Consider the following 19,265-nt stretch of genomic DNA (forward strand, 5'->3'; position numbering starts at 1 on the left):
AAGGATTTCCCTTCCCCTCAAAGTCTCAAAATGATATGAAAAATAACACTTTGGAAGTAAGGGAACACAGCAACTATATCTGGGCGTGTACCAGCACCCCCATTTCATGGTTGAGTATATCATTCAATGTGAGAGAAGTAGCTACTTCCTTCTTCTTGTTTCCACAGCACTTTACTTCATAAACACCTATAGTGTAACTCAATACACGGTAATTATTCTATTATACTAGGATTACATTTCTGTCTCTTTGACTAGACTATGCCCCTTAAGAAAAAGGACAGCACTGTCAGTAAATGCAGGTTGTATGAGTAAAAGCTTTGAAAGGGAAGCATGCTTCCATGGCCCTCTGCAGTGGTTGTCCAAGGGAGGTTCACGGTCAGGAAGCAGAAGCGTCTTACTTGATGGCAGTGATGTATGACGATGAAAACATCTCCTCTACTGCTTCCAGTAAGTGGGCTGTAGTGACCAGGCCAGGGGAGTCGGGCTTCTGGCAGGAGAACTCACAAATCTCTGTGGCACGCCTACAAATGTCCAGGCAGCGTCGTGCATCTCCAGAGAGGGCTGCTACCTACAAGAGGGAACATTTTATTCCTTGAGATCCCCTTGCCGTCTCAACCCAGGAGAAAAACCGATTCTGTGTTCAGCTAAAAAGGAAGGGCAGGGCTGGGAATGGACTTAAGCATGAAATTAAGTACTTAGCCCTGGCTGGGAACCTGGTGGGAGCTCAGATATAAATTATTATACTGTGTCTGGGACTTTTCCCCAAGTCCACAACTTTGTCTTGGCCTTACAGATAATTCCAGAATGGAAGAGACAGAAATTCTCAACTTTATTTAATATTAGAAAAATGAAGAAATCTAAAAGAAGAGACCTTTGGCCCAAGATCATTACTGAACCATCTGGAGACACAAGGGTCTTGTTCCTTGCATGAAGAGAAAAAGCCAAGAGGCTGAGGTGGAGTCTATTTTGGAGATAAAGCCACAGCCTGAGCCTCCCTCACAGCATGTGATGAATTTTGGAAACTACCTGGTCAATGGCTAAATGAACCAGAATCAAGAGGGAAGGAAGCCATGAAGCTGGAGGACCCAGAGGAACCTGTGGTTAGATGAATTAGACCAACCCCCCATGCCAATGGCTCTGCTTTTGTGCCTTCCTTTCCATGTGCACAGAGGCTGAGGGGCTCCTGGGCTCCCTTTACGGGGAATCCTATACTCTCTCCCAAGATGACATAGGAGGGCTCTTGCATTTTAAATTTAACTGAGGGAACTCCTGGACTCACCATTGCCTGCAAGGATTTCTGTTTCTATATTCCCAGTGCTTGCCAGCAACCCCATCATTCACCTGACAACCATCGCAGGCGATGACATCCTGCCTGATGTCATCCCAAAATAACTATTTCCTTCCAAAATTTATAAAACATTAATTTTAAAAAAGCAAATCGTATAGGCATACACATACATGCATGCGCGCACACACACACACACCAAAACTAAGACATTAAAAGGAGTCATTTCTGGGAAGTGGGATTATAGATTTTATTTTTTTATTTTTTGACTTTTTTTTCGATTGGGGTATAGTCGCTTTACAATGTTGTGTTAGCTTCTGCTGTACAACGAAGTGAATCAGCTATATGTATACACATATCCCCTCCCTCTTGGACCTCCCTCCCCCCCATCCCACCCATCTAGGTCATCACAGAGCACCAAGCTGACAGCTCCCTGCGCTATACAGCAGGTTCCCACTAGCTATCTGTTTTACACATGGTAGTGTATGTATGTAAATCCCAGTCTCCCAATTCATCCCATCCTCCCCACCCCACCACTCCCCTGTGTCCACATGTCCGCTCTGTACATCTGTGTCTCTATTCCTGCCCTGCAAATAGTAGGTTCATCTGTACCATTTTTCTAGGTTCCACATATATGCATTAATATACAATATTTGCTTTTCTCTTTCTGACTTACTTCACTCAGTATGACAGACAGGGTTATAGGAGTTTTTAAATGTTTTGTGTCTATTTAGAATTCAAATATAAGACATTCAAAACAAAAATCACTTTTCCAGTAACCCAAGACGGAAACATGAGCACCAGCGTATATTATTCCTTCCTTCTAATCTCCCATATTCAGCTGGTGAGGATGTCCTGGGGACGTTTCCGCCCTGTCACTCCTCCTTTCCTCTGTGTGAAGCAGCACCATACAGTGGTTAATAGCAGGGACTCAAGGGCTGCTCAGGGGCCTAGAATCAAAGTGGACAGGTGGCCCTGGGAGGCTAGAAAACACCCAAAGCACTTCCCACTCTGAGGGTACCTGTGAACCCTGCGACCGTAAGCACTCTGTTTAACTGCTGCTGGGGTGAGGGAGACAAAAGAAAAAGCTGGGGCCACCCCACATGGAATCTAAGAAAAGACCTTGCATAAACTTGGGATCCAACCTCCACTACAGCCCCAGTATGACAGTGAGTGAAAGACTTACAATGCAGAAGGGATGGCAAGAAAAATGGCCTGTTGTGACCTTGGCGGTAGGTGGGTGTAGGGTGACAAAAACTCACCGAGTCTTTGCAACCACAAGCCCTCACATGGATTTGTAGCCCAAATTTATGTTGTCTCCTAAAAACCTCAAGTAAAGAATTTTGTTTAAAAATGGTCCCAGTTGGTAGTGCCCCTCAGTAACTGACAGAAGCACAAACAAACTAAATGAATTCAACTTCAACCCAGGCCTCGATCAACTCTCAGATAAAGCTCTTAAGGAACATGAGCATACAGTTAAAAAAAAAAAAAAAATCAAGACACAAAAAACAAGGAAACAAGGCCATATAGACATGTGAATCAGCAATCAACAGAAGTAAGCCCACAAAGACTTCAGATATCATAAGATAAACAATATAGGTATGTTTATATGTTAAGAAATAAAAGAGAGGTTTGAAATTACAGGGAAGAGTTTTGGGTAAAAACAGCAGCCAAATTTGTAGTCTTCTGAAACCTTAAAGACCAAGAACCCTAAATAAGAAAAGGAAGCAACTGGAGAGCAGTAAACAATATAATTCTGAAAGTTGGAAAGAAGTGGCAGGGTACTGGTTAACCTAGCAGACTGAGAAAGCCCATTCCTAAGCCCGCAGTGAGGAATCCAAGAACAAGCCTAAGTTACGCTAAAAATCTTCAAAATGCTCAGGAGTTAGTGATACTGGAACTGGAGGTAAAGGGGGAAGTTTGGCTAAAACAAAGAGGACTGGTTGAAAGTTAAGAAACGGATGCCCTAGATCAGGAGTCAGCAAACTATGGCCTGCCACATGTTTTTGTAAATAAAGTTTTATTGTAACACAGCTATGTGCATTTGTTTACATATTATATAATACACGGCTGCTTTCACAATGCAAAGGCAGAGTTGAATAGTGGTGACAGACCATTATGGCCCAGAAAGCCTAAAACATTTACTACTGGCCCTTCACAAAAAGTTTGCTGACCCTTGCCCGAGACCTCTCCCCCATTTCATGCTGTTGGTGAACATCAGGGCCACTGAGGGAGGGTTTAGGGCTCTGTGAGAAAATTTTGTGCCTTGGTAATTTGTACTGTTTCCATAAAACTCTTTGCCCCGGAGATTATCCCTCATGTACCATGGCAGGAGACCAGAAATTTATTCTAGCAAGGATAAACAAAAAAGTCTCTGGACCAGTAACACTAGGTATTGTTGCAGAGGAGGGGATGCCCCTTACTAAATATAGATGGTTACTATTTGCATGCTGAATTTGAAGACCTCCACCCTCCCTGACTCCAGCCCACCTCGCCTGATCCTAGAACACTGCCCTGCAGGCAGGACAGGGGAGGCCTACTCTTTGAAATCTGACTATCCCAGAAAATATGGAAATAAACTAAAGATACTGAAATTGGCCCGATCAGATTACCCCTCAGCGAAGCTCTCAGTGAACAAGCCCCACTTATATACTCAGAGCTCCCAATCAGCTCTGTAATCTCCACCCTTAGACCTCAGTGGACCACAAAGGCGGCTGAGGAAAGTCTAACAATGCAGGATAGAGATCAAAACCAACAGACAAAGCATCTTAGAGGAAAAGGGAGAAAACAACCTCAAATAAGTAGGATGGTATATAAAAGGACCATTCAGAGGAAAAAAAAGAACTTTTAGAGATTGCATGATTGCAGAGGTGGAAAAACTCTACCAACAGAAGGGTTAGATAGTAACTTTGAGGATCTCTCTCCTAGAAAGCAAAGCTTGGAGATAAACACCGTATCTCGCTCACCTCTGACCCTAATACTTAATACAGTACCCAGCTTTGAACAGGTGTTACAGACGTGTGTTGCTGCTATAGGCATTCAGAGTTCACATCGTTTCCAGTAAGAAACTAGAAATACGTTTATAACTCTTTTAAGTGCTGAAATACTGTGGATGTGTGGTTTCTTTCATTCAGCTCAAGGTGGACATTTAACCTGAGTTGTTCCTCAGCAGCCCCGGAGAAGTCTTAGTGGAATCTCAATTGGCATTCTCCCAGTAAGCCTGGAGGGGGTAGGCATCCCACACTTCATACCTACCATGGAACATGCACCCTGCTAGGTACATTACAGACATGGTCTCATTTAATTCTCACAATGACCCTATGAGGTAACTATTATTATTCCCATTTTTCAGAGAAGAAAACTGAAGCCCAGGAAGTTTTTAAGTAACTTTTCTGTAACCTTCCACATGCTTATTAAAGTATTAGAGCCAGAATTCAAACCAGGTTTGTCTACTTCACTCACTATGTTGCCCTTTTGATTATACAAAGCTCCCTGAATCAATTAATCTTCACTTGTATATAAGCCCACCATACTCAGAGCCTTCTAATTAGTTATACAATAAGGTTAAGGAATTTTTCAGAATTTTGTTTCTATGTTTTGGTATTTGTTTTTACAGGACTTCCTAATTTTTTCTTCATCTCCAGAGCACCCAGCATAGGGCCTCACATGGGCAGATACTCAGCAAAAACTGTCGGTGTGACTAGGAGCTCCCCGAAGGCGACTTACCTTCCTGGCTACCAACTGGATGGCATCATCCTCAAAGGCCTTTAAATGTTTGAGTCGGGACACCAGGATCTGTTGCAGTTGGCTGTGAGTATAGGGCTGGAAGGACATCCTGGTTAGACCCTGGGGAGTCAAGATGACAGAGGAACAAGTTCATGGATTTCCCACTCCGATAGTCCTGGTGGAAAGCCACCTGCAAGTCCCCAAACCTGATTTCCAAGTCCCATGTAACAATTTACACATTTCATCCCAGGACTACCACTGCTTCCAGCTCCTTTTGTTCCTGACGATGGCCTGTGGGATCCTGTTGGGCAGTAGCTCTCAACTGTTTTTTCATTTAGCTTAACAGAATCTTTTATTCTATGGAATCATTTACAAGTAGATCTGAGCAGAGGTGCTCTCGTTAGAGTGGGTGGGACAATCTTCACCTCTACATGCACCGGCTCGGCTCCCGGTTTCACTCCTGCTGAACCACAAGGTCCACAAGGGCAGAGACCGTGTCTGCCCCGTTCACAGCCATACTCCATGCATCTCACACTGCCTGACAAGGGTAAGCACTTAAGTATTTTTTTAAATAATTAAACCTTTAGGGCTCTGTGCAGTTTAAGAGTGCAGAGGTAGCAGAACACCAAGAAGATACGTTTGCAGAAAGCCATGCAATGGTGACATATTTAATTCCAACTTAGTAATTATAAGAATTTCAGAAATCACATTTCTTACTTTTCCCGTTTATTTTAGATTCCTATGTATTCACTTTTGGAGAACTCCTTGGCCCAGCTTATGGGTCTGTTAGAACAGCTTGAGAATGGCCCTACCAGTCGGCTGGACACCCGGTTCATCATGAGGCGCTCTGGCAGATCCATGGTGTTGGCGATGGTCAGGACCACAAGCCGGGCCTCCTTGTGAGTGGGCCAGTCAAAGAGATTGTACATTATGTCTTGTTTCTGAGTCCACAGAAGGTCAAGCTGCCAGGAAATGGGGAGAGACGCAGGGTCAACCACAGAGACGGAGCCGGGGCCCCGGAGTGAAGCCTGTTACCACTGCTTTAGCTTCATGTGCTCTCAGGTCACACCACCAGCAAGGACATCAATAGACACATGCCTCTCACCACCAGAGTGAAGGAAGAAGGCAGCCAGGACTTTCCTCCCACCCAGTATTTGCTCCCGGGACACTGCAATCAAGTGCCACGCCACTTCTTCTCCAGTCCTTCCGTGGGCGCCTCCTTACCTCGTCCACAAGCAGCACAGTGGTTTCCCGAGAGGACCCTCGAGTGCGGAATCGCTTAGCCAGCAGTTCTGCGGCGTGGTGAGCTGTTGCCCTGTGACCCGTCAGCCTCTGCAGTGGGGCGGGGCGGGGCGGGTGGGGGAGTGAGTGGTGAACTGTCAGGACTTTACTGCCCTGGCTTAAAGTTAAATCTGCACATAGAAGAAGCTGTTCAGCCTGAGGACTTCAGTATCCTACCCTCTGCCTTCCACTGGAAGGAGAAGAGAAGGCAACGAGAGACAACAGATAGTGTTTGAAATGCAAATGAGCCACAGGCTGGCCCCAGAAGCCCCTCCAAAATCATTAGTGTATGGCTCTATAACTGGACATTACTGGTTCCAAGATAACGGCTAATGAATGAAAAAGTGAGATGCAAACTTCGGCCCACCTCTAACCCCTTTTCCGAGTTGCCACAATGCCTGCTGTGTACAAATGGTTTTCACCATGTTGGTAAGTACTAGCTTCCAGAAATGCCTATCCAGCTCCTAGACTTCAAGGTCCTTGAGGGTAGGAATTCTGCCTTCTTTGCCCTTGCTACCTCTACACAAAGGACAATGCTTGGCAAGTTGTAAACATGTAATATGCACAAAATTAAGTAAACCTTTCCCTTTTCATGTGCCACCCAGAAACTGTATTTTCCAAAAAGCCCAAACAGGCGAATCCCTGGCAGTCCAGTGGCTGGGACTCCGTGCTTTCACTGCCGAGGGCCTGGGTTTGATCCCTGGTCGGGGAACTAGGATCCTGCAAGCCACGTGGCCAAAAAAACCCCAAAACCAAAAGACAAACCAAAAAAACCAAAACAAAAAGCCCAAACAGCTTTGCTCACCTGCAAGATTTGCACATAGACTTGGTGGGGCTCTGTCAGCTTCATGCCATTGACCTCAATGTATTGAAAGGGAGGAACATCATTTGCTTGGGATGCCTGCTGCAGGCAGCGTATCACCTCGTGTACAGTGGCAGTCTTCCCTGTCCCAGGGACCCCGGAGATGTACATGCACCTGGGGCAAGAAGAGAAGACCCCGGGCTAGGTCTGTGTAGCTGCCTTACACTATCATCAGTTATGAGTATGAGAATGTGTGCTGAAGGAAGGACAGAGGCCCCTGAAATGTGGAGGTGGGAGCAGTAAGGACCATCTTTGGAAGCTGATCAGAGCAGGACCTGTTTATATAGAATCATTCATTCTATAAGCAAGGCTGTATGCAAAGTGCCCACCCAAAAAAGGCCAGTGTCATTTTCTCTGTAAGACAGAATTCTATAGAATTACTTTGATAACAAAAACTGCTTCAGAAGCTTAGGCTTCAGCAATGGCCTTGCCTGTTCTGACACCAGGGAAAGACCGCTTGGGTGAACTACAGCACCTGAGGTGGTACTAGCAGGGCCTTCTGCCCTGAGCATCCTGCTTCCTCAACATGACTCACCCTCCAGTATGGTCAAGGAGTTTGCTTTCCACAAAGTTGTACATGTCTTGGAATTCCTGTTCCCGACAGGGAAGAGACCCAGGTACAGCAGAAACATGCAGCCTAAAGTTGGTGGTAAAATGAGGGAAAAGGAGGACTTTAGAAGCATTTTACTATCTACTCAATAATAAATGGAAAAGATTTATCTATAGTTTCTATTTGAAACCTTAATCTCACATCCAAGGGAATGCCTTCATTCGGCCTTTCTCCACCCAGACAAATCACCCAACTCAGTGGTTCTAACTAAGAGTACATATCACCTGGGGAGGTTCCCCAAATCACATGGGTGGACCTCATCCCACATGAGATTCTGATTCAACTGATTTCTGGCAAGATCTAGGCTTATTATTTTGAAAAAGCCCCCACGCAGTTCTAAAGGGTACCGCAACTGAGAAGCAGTGTCCTGACCCATCACCTTCCAACCCTGAGAAAGTGGTGGCAGTGGACTGCACACTCCTCCCCGAGCTTGTCCACAGTAGCTCACCCAGACACTGCTTGAGGTTTCTTCTTTCTAAACACACACGTTCATCTTACTCTCTACCTTTATTATGTACACCAATGACTACAAAGCACTCCCAGTTCATGTGAACGAATGCAGGGGCCCCCGAGCGGCGTCACCTCAGCCGGGCCTCCTCCAGCACATTGGCGGGCTCCTGGGCAGCCAGGTTTCGGCTGCGGATCCGGGGAGTGGCGTGACGTGGTGTTCTGGGCTCGGGCTGTATTCGAAAGAGAGAACATTTAGATAATCAACAAGGACCTACTGTAGAGCAAAGGGAACTCTACTCAATGTTCTGTAATAACCTATATGGTAAAAGAATCTGGAAAAGAATGGATATATGTATATGTATAACTGAATCACTTTGCTGTACACCTGAAACTAACACAACACTGTAAATCACCTATACTCCAAAATAAAAAAAGAGAGAGACAGAACCTATTTCAGAAGGAAAAAACAAAGCAAAACTCCATCCAGGATGCATCAGCAAATCTGATTCATGATGAGCTGATAAAAAGAATAGAGGTAGTGAATTCCTCTTAGTTCCTTCCTGTATAAATTACCAAGATTCTCCCTTTCTCTCCTCACATTACACATACATTTTGTTCATAGTCCAAACACAATTTCTTATTTCTAATTTACATATAGTATTAGGATTTGAAAACAATGTCAGTCTGAGGAAAGAATGAATAAAAGTATGGATTAAATACTTTTCAAAGTAAAATACTATCTTCAAAGAAAGGCAAATTATTAAAAAATCCTAAATACTCTGCCCAAATAGGGTACAGTAGCAGGCATAAACTGGGTTTGATTCATAAGATCCTCCTCTATTCCACCCCCATGAGTTGCATTCACTGATTAAAATAAAAAAGCATCTTTAAAAAATTTTTTAAAATTAAAAAGATCTTCCTCTAGCCTTCTTTGAAAATATGGTCAATCTTTAGCTCAGAACTTCCACGATCCACTACACAGTACTTGAAGAAACCTCCCCAGATTTTTCCACTTCAAACCATAGGGTCATTCAGTTTAGGCCCACAGACCGATTTCACTATTCTCTTTTTTTCCTTGCTGCTGGCTCATTAGAGCAGGCCTGCTACCCAGTAGTATTCATGGTGTTTCCACAAAGCACTCCCTTTTGTGGGGGCATTTCACCTACCCACCCTCTGCTTGTAGCCAAGCTATAAAGCGATAGTCTCTACACCTCTTCCCAAACGCAGAAGAGCATTTAGACCCTGTTAACAGCTTAACATCTATTAACTCTGGAGAAAACAGGAAAATAATAACAAACCTTGCTGAGAAGGTTTTTTTTTTTTAAAAAAAGGTGGACTTCTGACCTTTTTTATTATGCTAAAGAGCTCCCCCCACAAATCCCTTCTTCTGGGTGGGACCCAGGAGGTGCAATCAAAGCAGATCATTTGGGTGAGCTACTCTACAAGACTGCCTCGTCCAAAGGCAATCTATTGGATTTCCTTCCCTAAAGGTCTTTTCTTTGACTTCAACCCAAGCCCAATCACATTTTTCTTGATATGGAAAAATGGAGATCAGCTTTATAAAGGCCCCTAATTAGGCATTTCTAAATTGTTCTAAAGAACAAGATGCTCCACGAAAAATGTTTCCTAATATACTAATGCCCTCACAAAAACATTAATAAGTTAATGGCCTTGAGAAGTCATGTGATAATGAAACCAATTTAACTTTGTTTAATCCAAACATTTCTCAAACATGTTTGAACACAGTAAGACCCTCTTTTCTTAATAGCTTTCAATGCTCTGCTAAAGTTCCACAGAAAGCAGAGACATCCATTTACCTCTTCCATGTTTCTGTTACACAATTCATCACCAACACCTAGTAGTGCTCCCTATTCCTCAAGTGCATTGAGTGGCACAACAAAACCAGTGACACGGCTCAGCAGCCCTGGATTCAATACCCACTGAGCACTGACTGCGCACAAAGCCCTCTGCCAGCTTTCATGGGAAACGCGTTCTTACAGTTCTTGTCCTTCCCTCAGGCAGTCTGGCTCTTGGCCATTCGGTTCTGTATCTTAAAAGGAACTTGGACTCAAATTTTATCACTGTCTGCTGGGTTCATTTTCAGTCCTGGGGTTCACGTAGAACCTTTCCTCCATGAATACACACGGAACTCTACTCAATACTCTGTAATAACCTATATGGAAAAAGAATCTGAAAAAGAATGGATATATGTATATATATATATAACTGAACCACTTTGCTGCACACCTGAAACACATTGTAAATCAACTATACCCCAATATAAAATAAAAATTAAATTATAAAAAAAAGAGAAAAAAAAAAAGGTCACGAAGAACCTAGGGGCAAGATGGGAATAAAGATGCAGACCTACTAGAGAATGGACTTGAGGATATGGGGAAGGGGAAGGGGAGGCTGTGACAAAGTGAGAGAGTGGCATGGACATACATATACTACCAAACGTAAAATAGACAGCTAGCGGGAAGCAGCCGCATAGCACAGGGAGATCAGCTCAGTGCTTTGTGACCACCTAGAGGGGTGGGATAGGGAGGGTGGGAGGGAGGGAGACGCAAGAGGGAAGAGATACGGGAACATATGTATATGTATAACTTATTCACTTTGTTATAAAGCAGAAACTAACACACCATTGTAAAGCAATTATACTCCAATAAAGATGTTTAAAAAAAAAAAAAAGAAAAAGAACCTTTCCTCCATGAATACTCCAAGTGGCATAGCTTTGAATATGACAGACCTATGCTCAAAACCCAGCTGTTATTAGTTGTGTGACCTCAGTCACCACAATTTCTAAATTACGAGAAATAAACCTAAAAGAACCTTACGGTTTTCTTTGGTGTCTTGGAGGGGGTCTGTAAGGATGACTTCATGGAAGAGTGTAGGTTCCTGGACACATTGCTGCGTGTTCTCCTTGGAAGAGGGGGTGTGGAAGCCTCTTCCTCCTCACTGTCAGAGGCTGAAATCTTGGCTACCGGCAGAAACTCTTCCTCTTCTTGGTCACTTTTACTATTACCTAAAAACCTGAACGGTAGGACACATTATTTTCTGATATTCAATGTTTGAAGTCTACATAAGAAGCTCCTAGCATATCAGTGTGGATTCGAGGTATTGCAGAGTCTCTCCTGCAACCGAGCAATATCAGATGTGCTCCTCTTCTTGGGCTCTTGTTACTGGGAAGCTCTATTAAGGGCTTTATTTATATTATCTCATTAAACCCTGCAAAACTCTGTGACTTGTTTATTATTATTCCCATTTTATAGATGAGGAATCCAAGGCTTAGAAAGGTTAAGTAACCTTCCCAAGGTTACACAGATAGTAAATGACAAAGCCCAGGTTCAAATCCAAGTCTATCAGAATCAAATTTCATGCTCTTAGGCACCGCACTAACAGTCTTGCTGGGTGTGATGATTATGGGGCCCTGGGAGCCACCTAAGGCCAGGGCAGTGTTTCTTGCCCCTTTCAAACTGTGACGTTTATGTGAAATTAACATAATTCCAGACATACTAGGTAAAGGAGAATTTCAATGGATTAGCAAATAACAAACAAGAAATAAAAAGAGGATTTAAGAAATAGGATTACAGATTTCACAAATGGCAGGATGTTTTTGTGCCTGCCAAGCAGCAGTCTTACCTAAGCTGCTGCCTCATCCGATTCAAAGTCAAGAGAGAGCTCTTTCTGCGGATACGATGGGGAGTAGAGGTTGCTTCATCCTGAACTGGTTCTTTGGCCTCCCTGCAAGATACCAGCGCAAGGTTATGGAAAGCAGTTTTGGGCACCAGGGATCAACAGCAGGACTAGAAGATAGTCAGGTGGCCTGACTGGCTCCTATTCTTTCTGCAGCTACTTTGGAAGGAGCTAATCACACTTTGCTAAAAAGTTTGTAATTGAAGTTTGACTCAAACCCAGAGATTAAAGTTTGCCAAAAGCTTATCATTTAAATCAGACTCATCACCTCCCCAACTAGAGATCAGAATATACTAATCCTAGGCAGAGTTTCTTATCCTTTTTTAATTTCTGACATATCAATGAATTTACTGTCCACTCAAGGGTAGCAGAAATGCAGCTATATTTTCAATACAAAGCATTTATCAAGCAAACTAGGTAAGCCAGGTGCTGCAGTTTCTGAGCAGGAAACATTGAAATTTCAGGCTTGTCACATTCCCTGTGCAGCCCATTATTTACAAACATTGCCCAATGTCAAACTGCAGAGTTTTTTCTAGATGCATTATCTTCTTGTACTATATGTATTTGAAAATGGCTTCCAGTTTAAAAGAAAAAAAACTAAGAAAATCACTGTTAAAACGTGGCAAAGAGCCACAGCAAGTAATGAAATCCAGGACTGTGAAGCAATTCAGGTTTGGGAAATTATCTTCTGGAGCAGTGATCCCCAAAGGACAGCTGGGTATATCAGAATCATCCAAAGAGCGTCTCAGAAATGCAGATTCCTGGGCCGAACACTTGGAGGTTAATTTCCTACATCTAGGGAGAGGCTCAGAAATCTGTATTTTGGAAAAGCTGGTGATTCTGTGACACAGGCAGGTTTATCGGCTGTGACCCACACATTTCACATCACGTGAAGGATCTCGATTTGCTCTGTGGGAGGCAGGGGAGCATCCCCAGTCACCTCGTTTTGATGTTTTCTGGTTTCAGAATCACAGAAGGCACCACCGAGGACTTCTGTCCCCCCTTGATAGGAGTAAGTGTTCTTTCTTCACTAGTCTCTGTCGTTTTCAAAGCTGGGACTCGAGTTCTCAGGATCATGCAACCATCAGGTGAAGGCTTCTTGTCATCCTCGGCACAACACTGCTGAATCTCTCCAGCTTTCTCTGGGGTTCTCAGAGCTGGAGATGAGTTCTGAGGACCATCAGGCTGAGACCTCTTTGAAGGCGAGGTGATCTCAGAGAAGGCCACTTTCCGTTTCATTCTTCCAGGAGACTCCAACGAGGCCCACGAAGTCTGCTGGGAAATCCTAGTGTTATGCGTCCTAGGGAAACCTAAGTTCAAGAGAAATCACCATAGACAATGTGTGAATTTTATAACTAGCACTATATACACCCCTAACCTCTTTATAGATAAATTCATTCACTGAGTGATACAAAGACATGAGTTATCCATATTTTGAATTATTCTATGCTTTCTTTTCCTGCACCAGCTAGCTCTTATTATTTTTAGACTCTCTCTTAAATTCTACGAGTAATTTTGCTAGCTAGAACCATAAGTCAACAGTTAAATCAGCTTTTACAGATAAATGTTCAGGTAAGGTTTTCTGTGATGTAATCTACCAGAAGAGTGGTTCTCAACCAGGGTGATACTGCATATCCTCAGGCCCCATTCAACAGCATCTGAAAAAATTTATACCAATGGCTCTGTTGAGTAATACCAAGTCCTAGATTTTTCTTAACCCAGATTATATCTACCAACAGAGAGAAGATGGGTCCCTGGCGCAGGGGGTGGGTGAGGGTAACCAACTGGGTTCTAAGAATACACAGAGCCACATTTGGATCTGCTCCTCTCTCACCATGACCAAATGCACCAAGAACCTGGACATTCATTCATAGATATCAATTGAGCTATTAAAAGATATGTGGGACTTCCCTGGTGGCTCAGTGGTTAAGAATCTGCCTGCCAATGCAGGGGACACGGGTTCGATCCCTGGTCTGGGGAGATCCCACATGCTGTGGAGCAACTAAGCCCGTGTGCCACAACTACTGAGCCTGCGCTCTAGAGCTCGCAAGCCACAACTACTGAGCCTGCACACCACAACTACTGAAGCCCACATGCTCTAGGGCCCGCATGTCGCAACTACTGAGCCTGCATGCTGCAACTACTGAAGCCCATGTGCCTAGAGCCCATGCTCTGCAACAAGAGAAGCCACCGCAATGAGAAGCCCGTGCACCGCAACGAAGAGTAGCCCCCGCTCGCTGCAACTAGAGAAAGCCCGCGTGCAGCAACGAAGACCCAATGCAGCCAAAACTAACAGGGCAGATGATACACATAAACGTCTATAGTATGAAGTTTAAAAATTGTCCTAAAGCACCTAAGTGCTAATAAACATGGCTTTTGAGACAGACCTTGAAAGAAAGGCAAAATTTCAGCAGAGTTGAAAGGGGAAGGAGGGGAATAAGTGAAGAGAATAAATGAGATTGATGTGAGCTAAGGCAATGAGGCAGAAAAGCACTGGGCAGAGGAGTTCACTTTAGTCACAGCACAGGGTGTATGTGGAATAGCTGCAGACAAGGTAAGAAGTCATCTAGTACCTGTGTGGTAAATATGAGGGTAGCTCATGTCTAGATTAATGTAAAAATATCCCAATGTCCTGGTCTCCCTCATGCTTCATTTCCCCATCTTTCTGTCAAAAACAATCCAAAATATTTTCATCATATCTGCCTCATCTAATTATGTAACTGTGTCAAGTTTAAATTTTTTACCCTAACTTTCAAGATCCTACAAAATCAACAGTGAAAAAAACACTCAATTATTTCTAAATGGTGGTATTACAAATTATTTCTCTAGTAGTCTTCTGCATTTCCAAAATGTTTTATATGTTTATATTCAGCTCCTAAACATTTGTATTCTTGATAGCTCCTACTAAGGAGCTACCAAGAATGCAAATAACTTATACTCAATGAACTTGGCACATAAACAGAAAAATTAAGGACACATAATAGGATGAGGATGAGCTCTCAGAACAGTCATGGAGTAGCTTTCAGATATATTATTAGTGAAAAAAGTTAAGATGGAAAAGAATACATCCAGTATAATACCCTACTGGGTAAGAAAGAATGGGAAATAAAACTATAATAAAATAAAAATTATATGCATGTTTGTGTATGACTGTGTGTATATATGTCTGTGTGTGTTTCGATTTATCTGTTGATTTTTGCAAAAACCAAAGGAAAAATAAACCAGAAACTAATAAAATTGATTACCTACAAAAGATGAGGTAGAAACAGGGACAAGGGTAAAGAAAGGAATGGGGTTTATCTGAGTACACTTTGTCTTAAATAGTTTTGACTCTTTAACTATGCTAATGTTTTAAATGTTTTGAAAATCAATCAAAGATGGGAAAAGCCCTAAAATTAAACAGAAATGAAAGAACCTAACTGTATATCACCAATAAAATAACCATTAGTGGAAGAAAAAAATTTAATCAAAGTAACGTTACTCCCTCAGTGGAATATATTCTAAAGGCATAAAGAACTGCAAATCAATTTTGATTTGGAATTATGGAATGTGGGAAGGATGGAAAGAACCCCATGGTATACATTAGAAGTACGAGTATGAATTTAAGAGTTTTAACACTATATTATAACAAATATATATATATTTCTTAGCTCTTCCACTAAGGATCTAAAAGCAATGTCACCTTAGTAGCTAAGCTCTTGAAGAATTAGCGAATTACAGGGCTTAACATCACTAATCATTAGGGAAATGTAACAATGACATACTACCTCACACCCATTAGCATAGCTACAATCAAAACCACAGAAAATAACAATATAAAACAACATAATAATAACAAGATCTAAATAGTTGGTGACGATGTGCGGAAATGGAACTCTTGTGTGTTACTGATGAGAATGTAAAATGATGCAGCTGCTATGGAAGAGTATGGTGGTTCCTCAAAAAATTAAACGGAAAGGAGATTTTACCCCAAATAGCCAAAGCAATCTTGAGAAAGAAGAACAAACCTGGAGGCATCACAATCTCTGATTTGAAACTATATTACAAAGCTACCGTAATCCAAACAGTATGGTTTTGGTGCACACACAGATCGATGGAACGAAATAGAAAGCCCAGAAACAAACTCACATATATATGGCCAATTAATTTACAACAAAGGAGCTAAGAACATACAATAAGGAAAGGACAGACTCTTCATTAAATGATGCTGGAAAAATTGGACAGAAGAATTGAAACATGCAGAAGAATGAAACTGGACTACTATCTTACATCATACACAAAAATTAATTCAAAATGGATTAAAGACTTGAATGTAAGGCTTGAAACCATAAAACTCTTAGATGAAAATATAGGTGGTAATAAGCTCCTTGACATGGATCTTGATGATGATTTTTTGGATCTGACACCAAAAACAAAGCCAACAAAAGTAAAAACAAACAAGTGGGACTACAGCAAACTAAAAAGCTTCTGGACATCAAAGAAACCACCAACAAAATGAAAAGGCAACCTACTGAATGGGAGAAAATATTTGCAAATCAAATATCTGATAAGGGGTTAATATCCAAAGTACATCAAGAACTCATACAATAGCAGGAAAACAAACAATGAGATTAAAAAATGGACAGAGGACCCGAATAGACATTATTCTTATTCCAAGTGAAGCCATACAGATGGCCAATAGGTACATGAAAAGGTGCTCAACGTCACTAATCATCAGAGAAATGCAAATCAAGATGAAGTATCACCTCACACCTGTCAGAATGGCTATCATCAAAAAGAAAACAAATAACAAGTGTTGGCAAGGATATGGAGAAAAGGGAACCCTTATGCACTGTTGGTGGGAATGTAAATTGGTGCAGCCACTATGGAAAACAGTATGGAGGATCCTCAAAAAGCTAAAAATAAAACTACCATATGAGGGACTTCCCTGGTGGCACAGTGGTTAAGAATCTGCCTGCCAATGCAGGGGACACGGGTTTGAGCCCTGGTCCGGGAAGATCTTACATGCTGCGGAACAACTAAGCCCGTGCACCACAACTACTGAAGCCCATGTGCTCTAGGGCCCGTATGCTGCAACTACTGAAGCCCACACACCTAGAGCCTGTGTTCCGCAACAAGAGAAGCCACCGCAATGAGAAGCCCGTGCACCACAACGAAGAGTAACCCCCACTCACCGCAACTAGAGAAAACCCGCGCGTAGCAACAAAGACCCAATGCAGCCAAAAATAAATAAATAAATTTATTTAAAACAAACAAAAAACTACCATATGATCCAGCAATTCCACTTTTGCGTACTTATCTGAAGTAAACAAAAACACTAACTTGAAAAGACAAATGCACCCCCATGTTCACTGCAGCATTATTTCCAATAGCCAAGATATGGAAACAACCTAAGTGTGCATCAATGGATGAATGGATAAAGAAAATATGGTATGTGGGACGTCCCTGGTGGTCCAGTGGCTAAGACTCCGTGCTCCCAATGCAGGGGGCCTGGGTCCAATCCCTGGTCAGGGAACTAGATCTCTTATGTCACAACTAAGAGTTAGCATGCCACAACTAAAGATCCCTCATGCTGCAACTAAAGATCCCACATGCTGCAAGGAAGATCCCATGTGTTGCAACTAAGACCCATGGAGCCAAATAAATAAATAAATATTAAAAAAAAAAAGGAAATAAATGAAGCCAATCTTACATAAACTTAAAAAAAAAAAAAAAGAAAATGAGGTATGTATATACAATGGAATATTACTCAGCCATAAAAAGAAGGAAATCCTGTTATTTGTGACACAGATAGACCTTGAGGGCATTATGCTAAGTGAAATAAATCACACAGAGAAAGACAAATACCATAGGATTTCACTTATATATGGAATCTAAATTAAAAAACAAAAACGAAAACCAAGCTCATAGATACAGAGAACAGATTGGTGGTCGTCAGAGGCAGGCGTTGAGGAAGTGGGCAAAATGGGTTAAGGTAGCCAAAAGGTACAAACTTCCAGTTATAAAATAAATAAGTCATGGGGATGTAATGTGCAGCATGGTGACTACAATTAATACTGTGTTGCATGTTTGAAAGTTGTAAGAGAGTAAATCTTAAAAGTTCTCATCATAAGACAAAAAACTGTAACTAGGTATCATGACAGATGTTTCTTTTTTTTTAAATTGAAGTACAGTTGATTTACATTGTTGTGTTAGTTTCTGGTGTATAGCAAAGTGATTCAATTCTATATATATATATATATATATATATATATATATTCTTTTCCATTACGGTTTATCACAGGATGTTGAATATAGTTCCCTGTGCTGCCCAATAGAACCTCATTGTTTATCTATTTTATATATAGTAGTTTGTATCTGCTAATCTCAAACTCCTAATTTACCCTTCCCCCACCCCCTTTCCCCATTGGTAACCATAAGTTTGTTTTCTATGTGGGTAAATCTGTTTCTGTTTTGTAAATAATTTCATTTGTGTTATATTTTAGATTCCACATATAAGTGATGCTATATAGTAGTTGTCTTTCTCTGACTTACTTCACTTAGTATGATGATCTCTAGGTCCATCCATGTTGTTGCAAATGGCATTATTTCATTCTTTTTTATGGCTGAGTAGTATTCCTTTGTATACATATATATACAAATATATCACATCTTTATCCATTCATTTGTCAATGGACATTTAGGTTGCTTCCATGTCTTGGCTATTGTAAATAGTGCTGCTATGAACACTGGAGTGCATGTATCTTTTCAAATTAGAGTTTTCTCCAGATATATACCCAGGAGTGGGATTGCTGGATCATATGGCAACTCTATTTTTAGTTTTTTAAAGAACGTCCATAATGTTTTCCATAGTAGCTGCACGTATGGTAATGGATGTTAGTTAAACTTACTGTGGTAATCATCTCACAATATATACAAATATCAAATCATTATGTTGTATACATGAAACTAATATGTTATAATGCTATATGTCAATTATATCTCAATTTTTTAAAAAAGGAAATCTTGACACATGTTACAACATGATGAACCTTGAGGACATTATACTAACTTTAATAAACCAGTCAGAAAAGAATAAATACTGTATGATTCCACTTATATGAGGTATCTGGAGAAGTCAAATTCAGAGACAAAAAGTAGAATGGTGGTTGCCAGAGGATGGGGCATGAGGGAATGGGAAGTTATTGCTTAATGGTTGGAGAGATTGTTTTGGAAGATGATGCGGATGGTTATACAACAATGTGAATGTACTTAATGCCACTAAACTGTACACTTAAAAATGATTAAAATGGTAAATCTTATGTGATATATATTTCAAGAGACGTCCAATTAGTACTTGGCTCACTGCTGCACTA

The 19,265-nt window shown here is 41.6% G+C and overlaps 1 protein-coding gene and 1 long non-coding RNA gene across 7 annotated transcripts in view; one reads left to right on the plus strand and one right to left on the minus strand.

Annotated features, from left to right (window-relative positions):
- Positions 1-6,337, plus strand: part of LOC137762258 (uncharacterized) — a 14,069-nt gene extending 7,732 nt beyond the window's left edge. For both annotated transcript variants that reach the window (XR_011073531.1, XR_011073532.1), the window contains 2 exons: positions 4,930-5,095; positions 5,747-6,337. This is a non-coding gene — a long non-coding RNA (uncharacterized lncRNA). The remainder of the gene's footprint in view (positions 1-4,929; positions 5,096-5,746) is intronic.
- Positions 1-19,265, minus strand: part of ORC1 (origin recognition complex subunit 1) — a 33,118-nt gene that overhangs the window by 4,283 nt on the left and 9,570 nt on the right. For 4 of the 5 annotated variants that reach the window (XM_068539877.1, XM_068539874.1, XM_068539875.1 and 1 more), the window contains 10 exons: positions 12,851-13,220; positions 11,857-11,958; positions 11,052-11,247; positions 8,347-8,444; positions 7,690-7,791; positions 7,098-7,269; positions 6,236-6,343; positions 5,824-5,973; positions 5,012-5,131; positions 399-568 (listed from right to left, as the gene is read on the minus strand). In XM_068539877.1, the coding sequence (XP_068395978.1) occupies positions 399-568; positions 5,012-5,131; positions 5,824-5,973; positions 6,236-6,343; positions 7,098-7,269; positions 7,690-7,791; positions 8,347-8,444; positions 11,052-11,247; positions 11,857-11,958; positions 12,851-13,220 (1,588 nt within the window). Of the gene's footprint in view, positions 1-398; positions 569-5,011; positions 5,132-5,728; positions 5,974-6,235; positions 6,344-7,097; positions 7,270-7,689; positions 7,792-8,346; positions 8,445-11,051; positions 11,248-11,856; positions 11,959-12,850; positions 13,221-19,265 lie in introns of those variants that run through there. The other variant, XM_068539878.1, reaches the window with a different exon arrangement.

Source organism: Eschrichtius robustus, chromosome 3 (assembly GCF_028021215.1).
Source record: "Eschrichtius robustus isolate mEscRob2 chromosome 3, mEscRob2.pri, whole genome shotgun sequence".
Classification (NCBI taxonomy): domain Eukaryota; kingdom Metazoa; phylum Chordata; class Mammalia; order Artiodactyla; family Eschrichtiidae; genus Eschrichtius; species Eschrichtius robustus.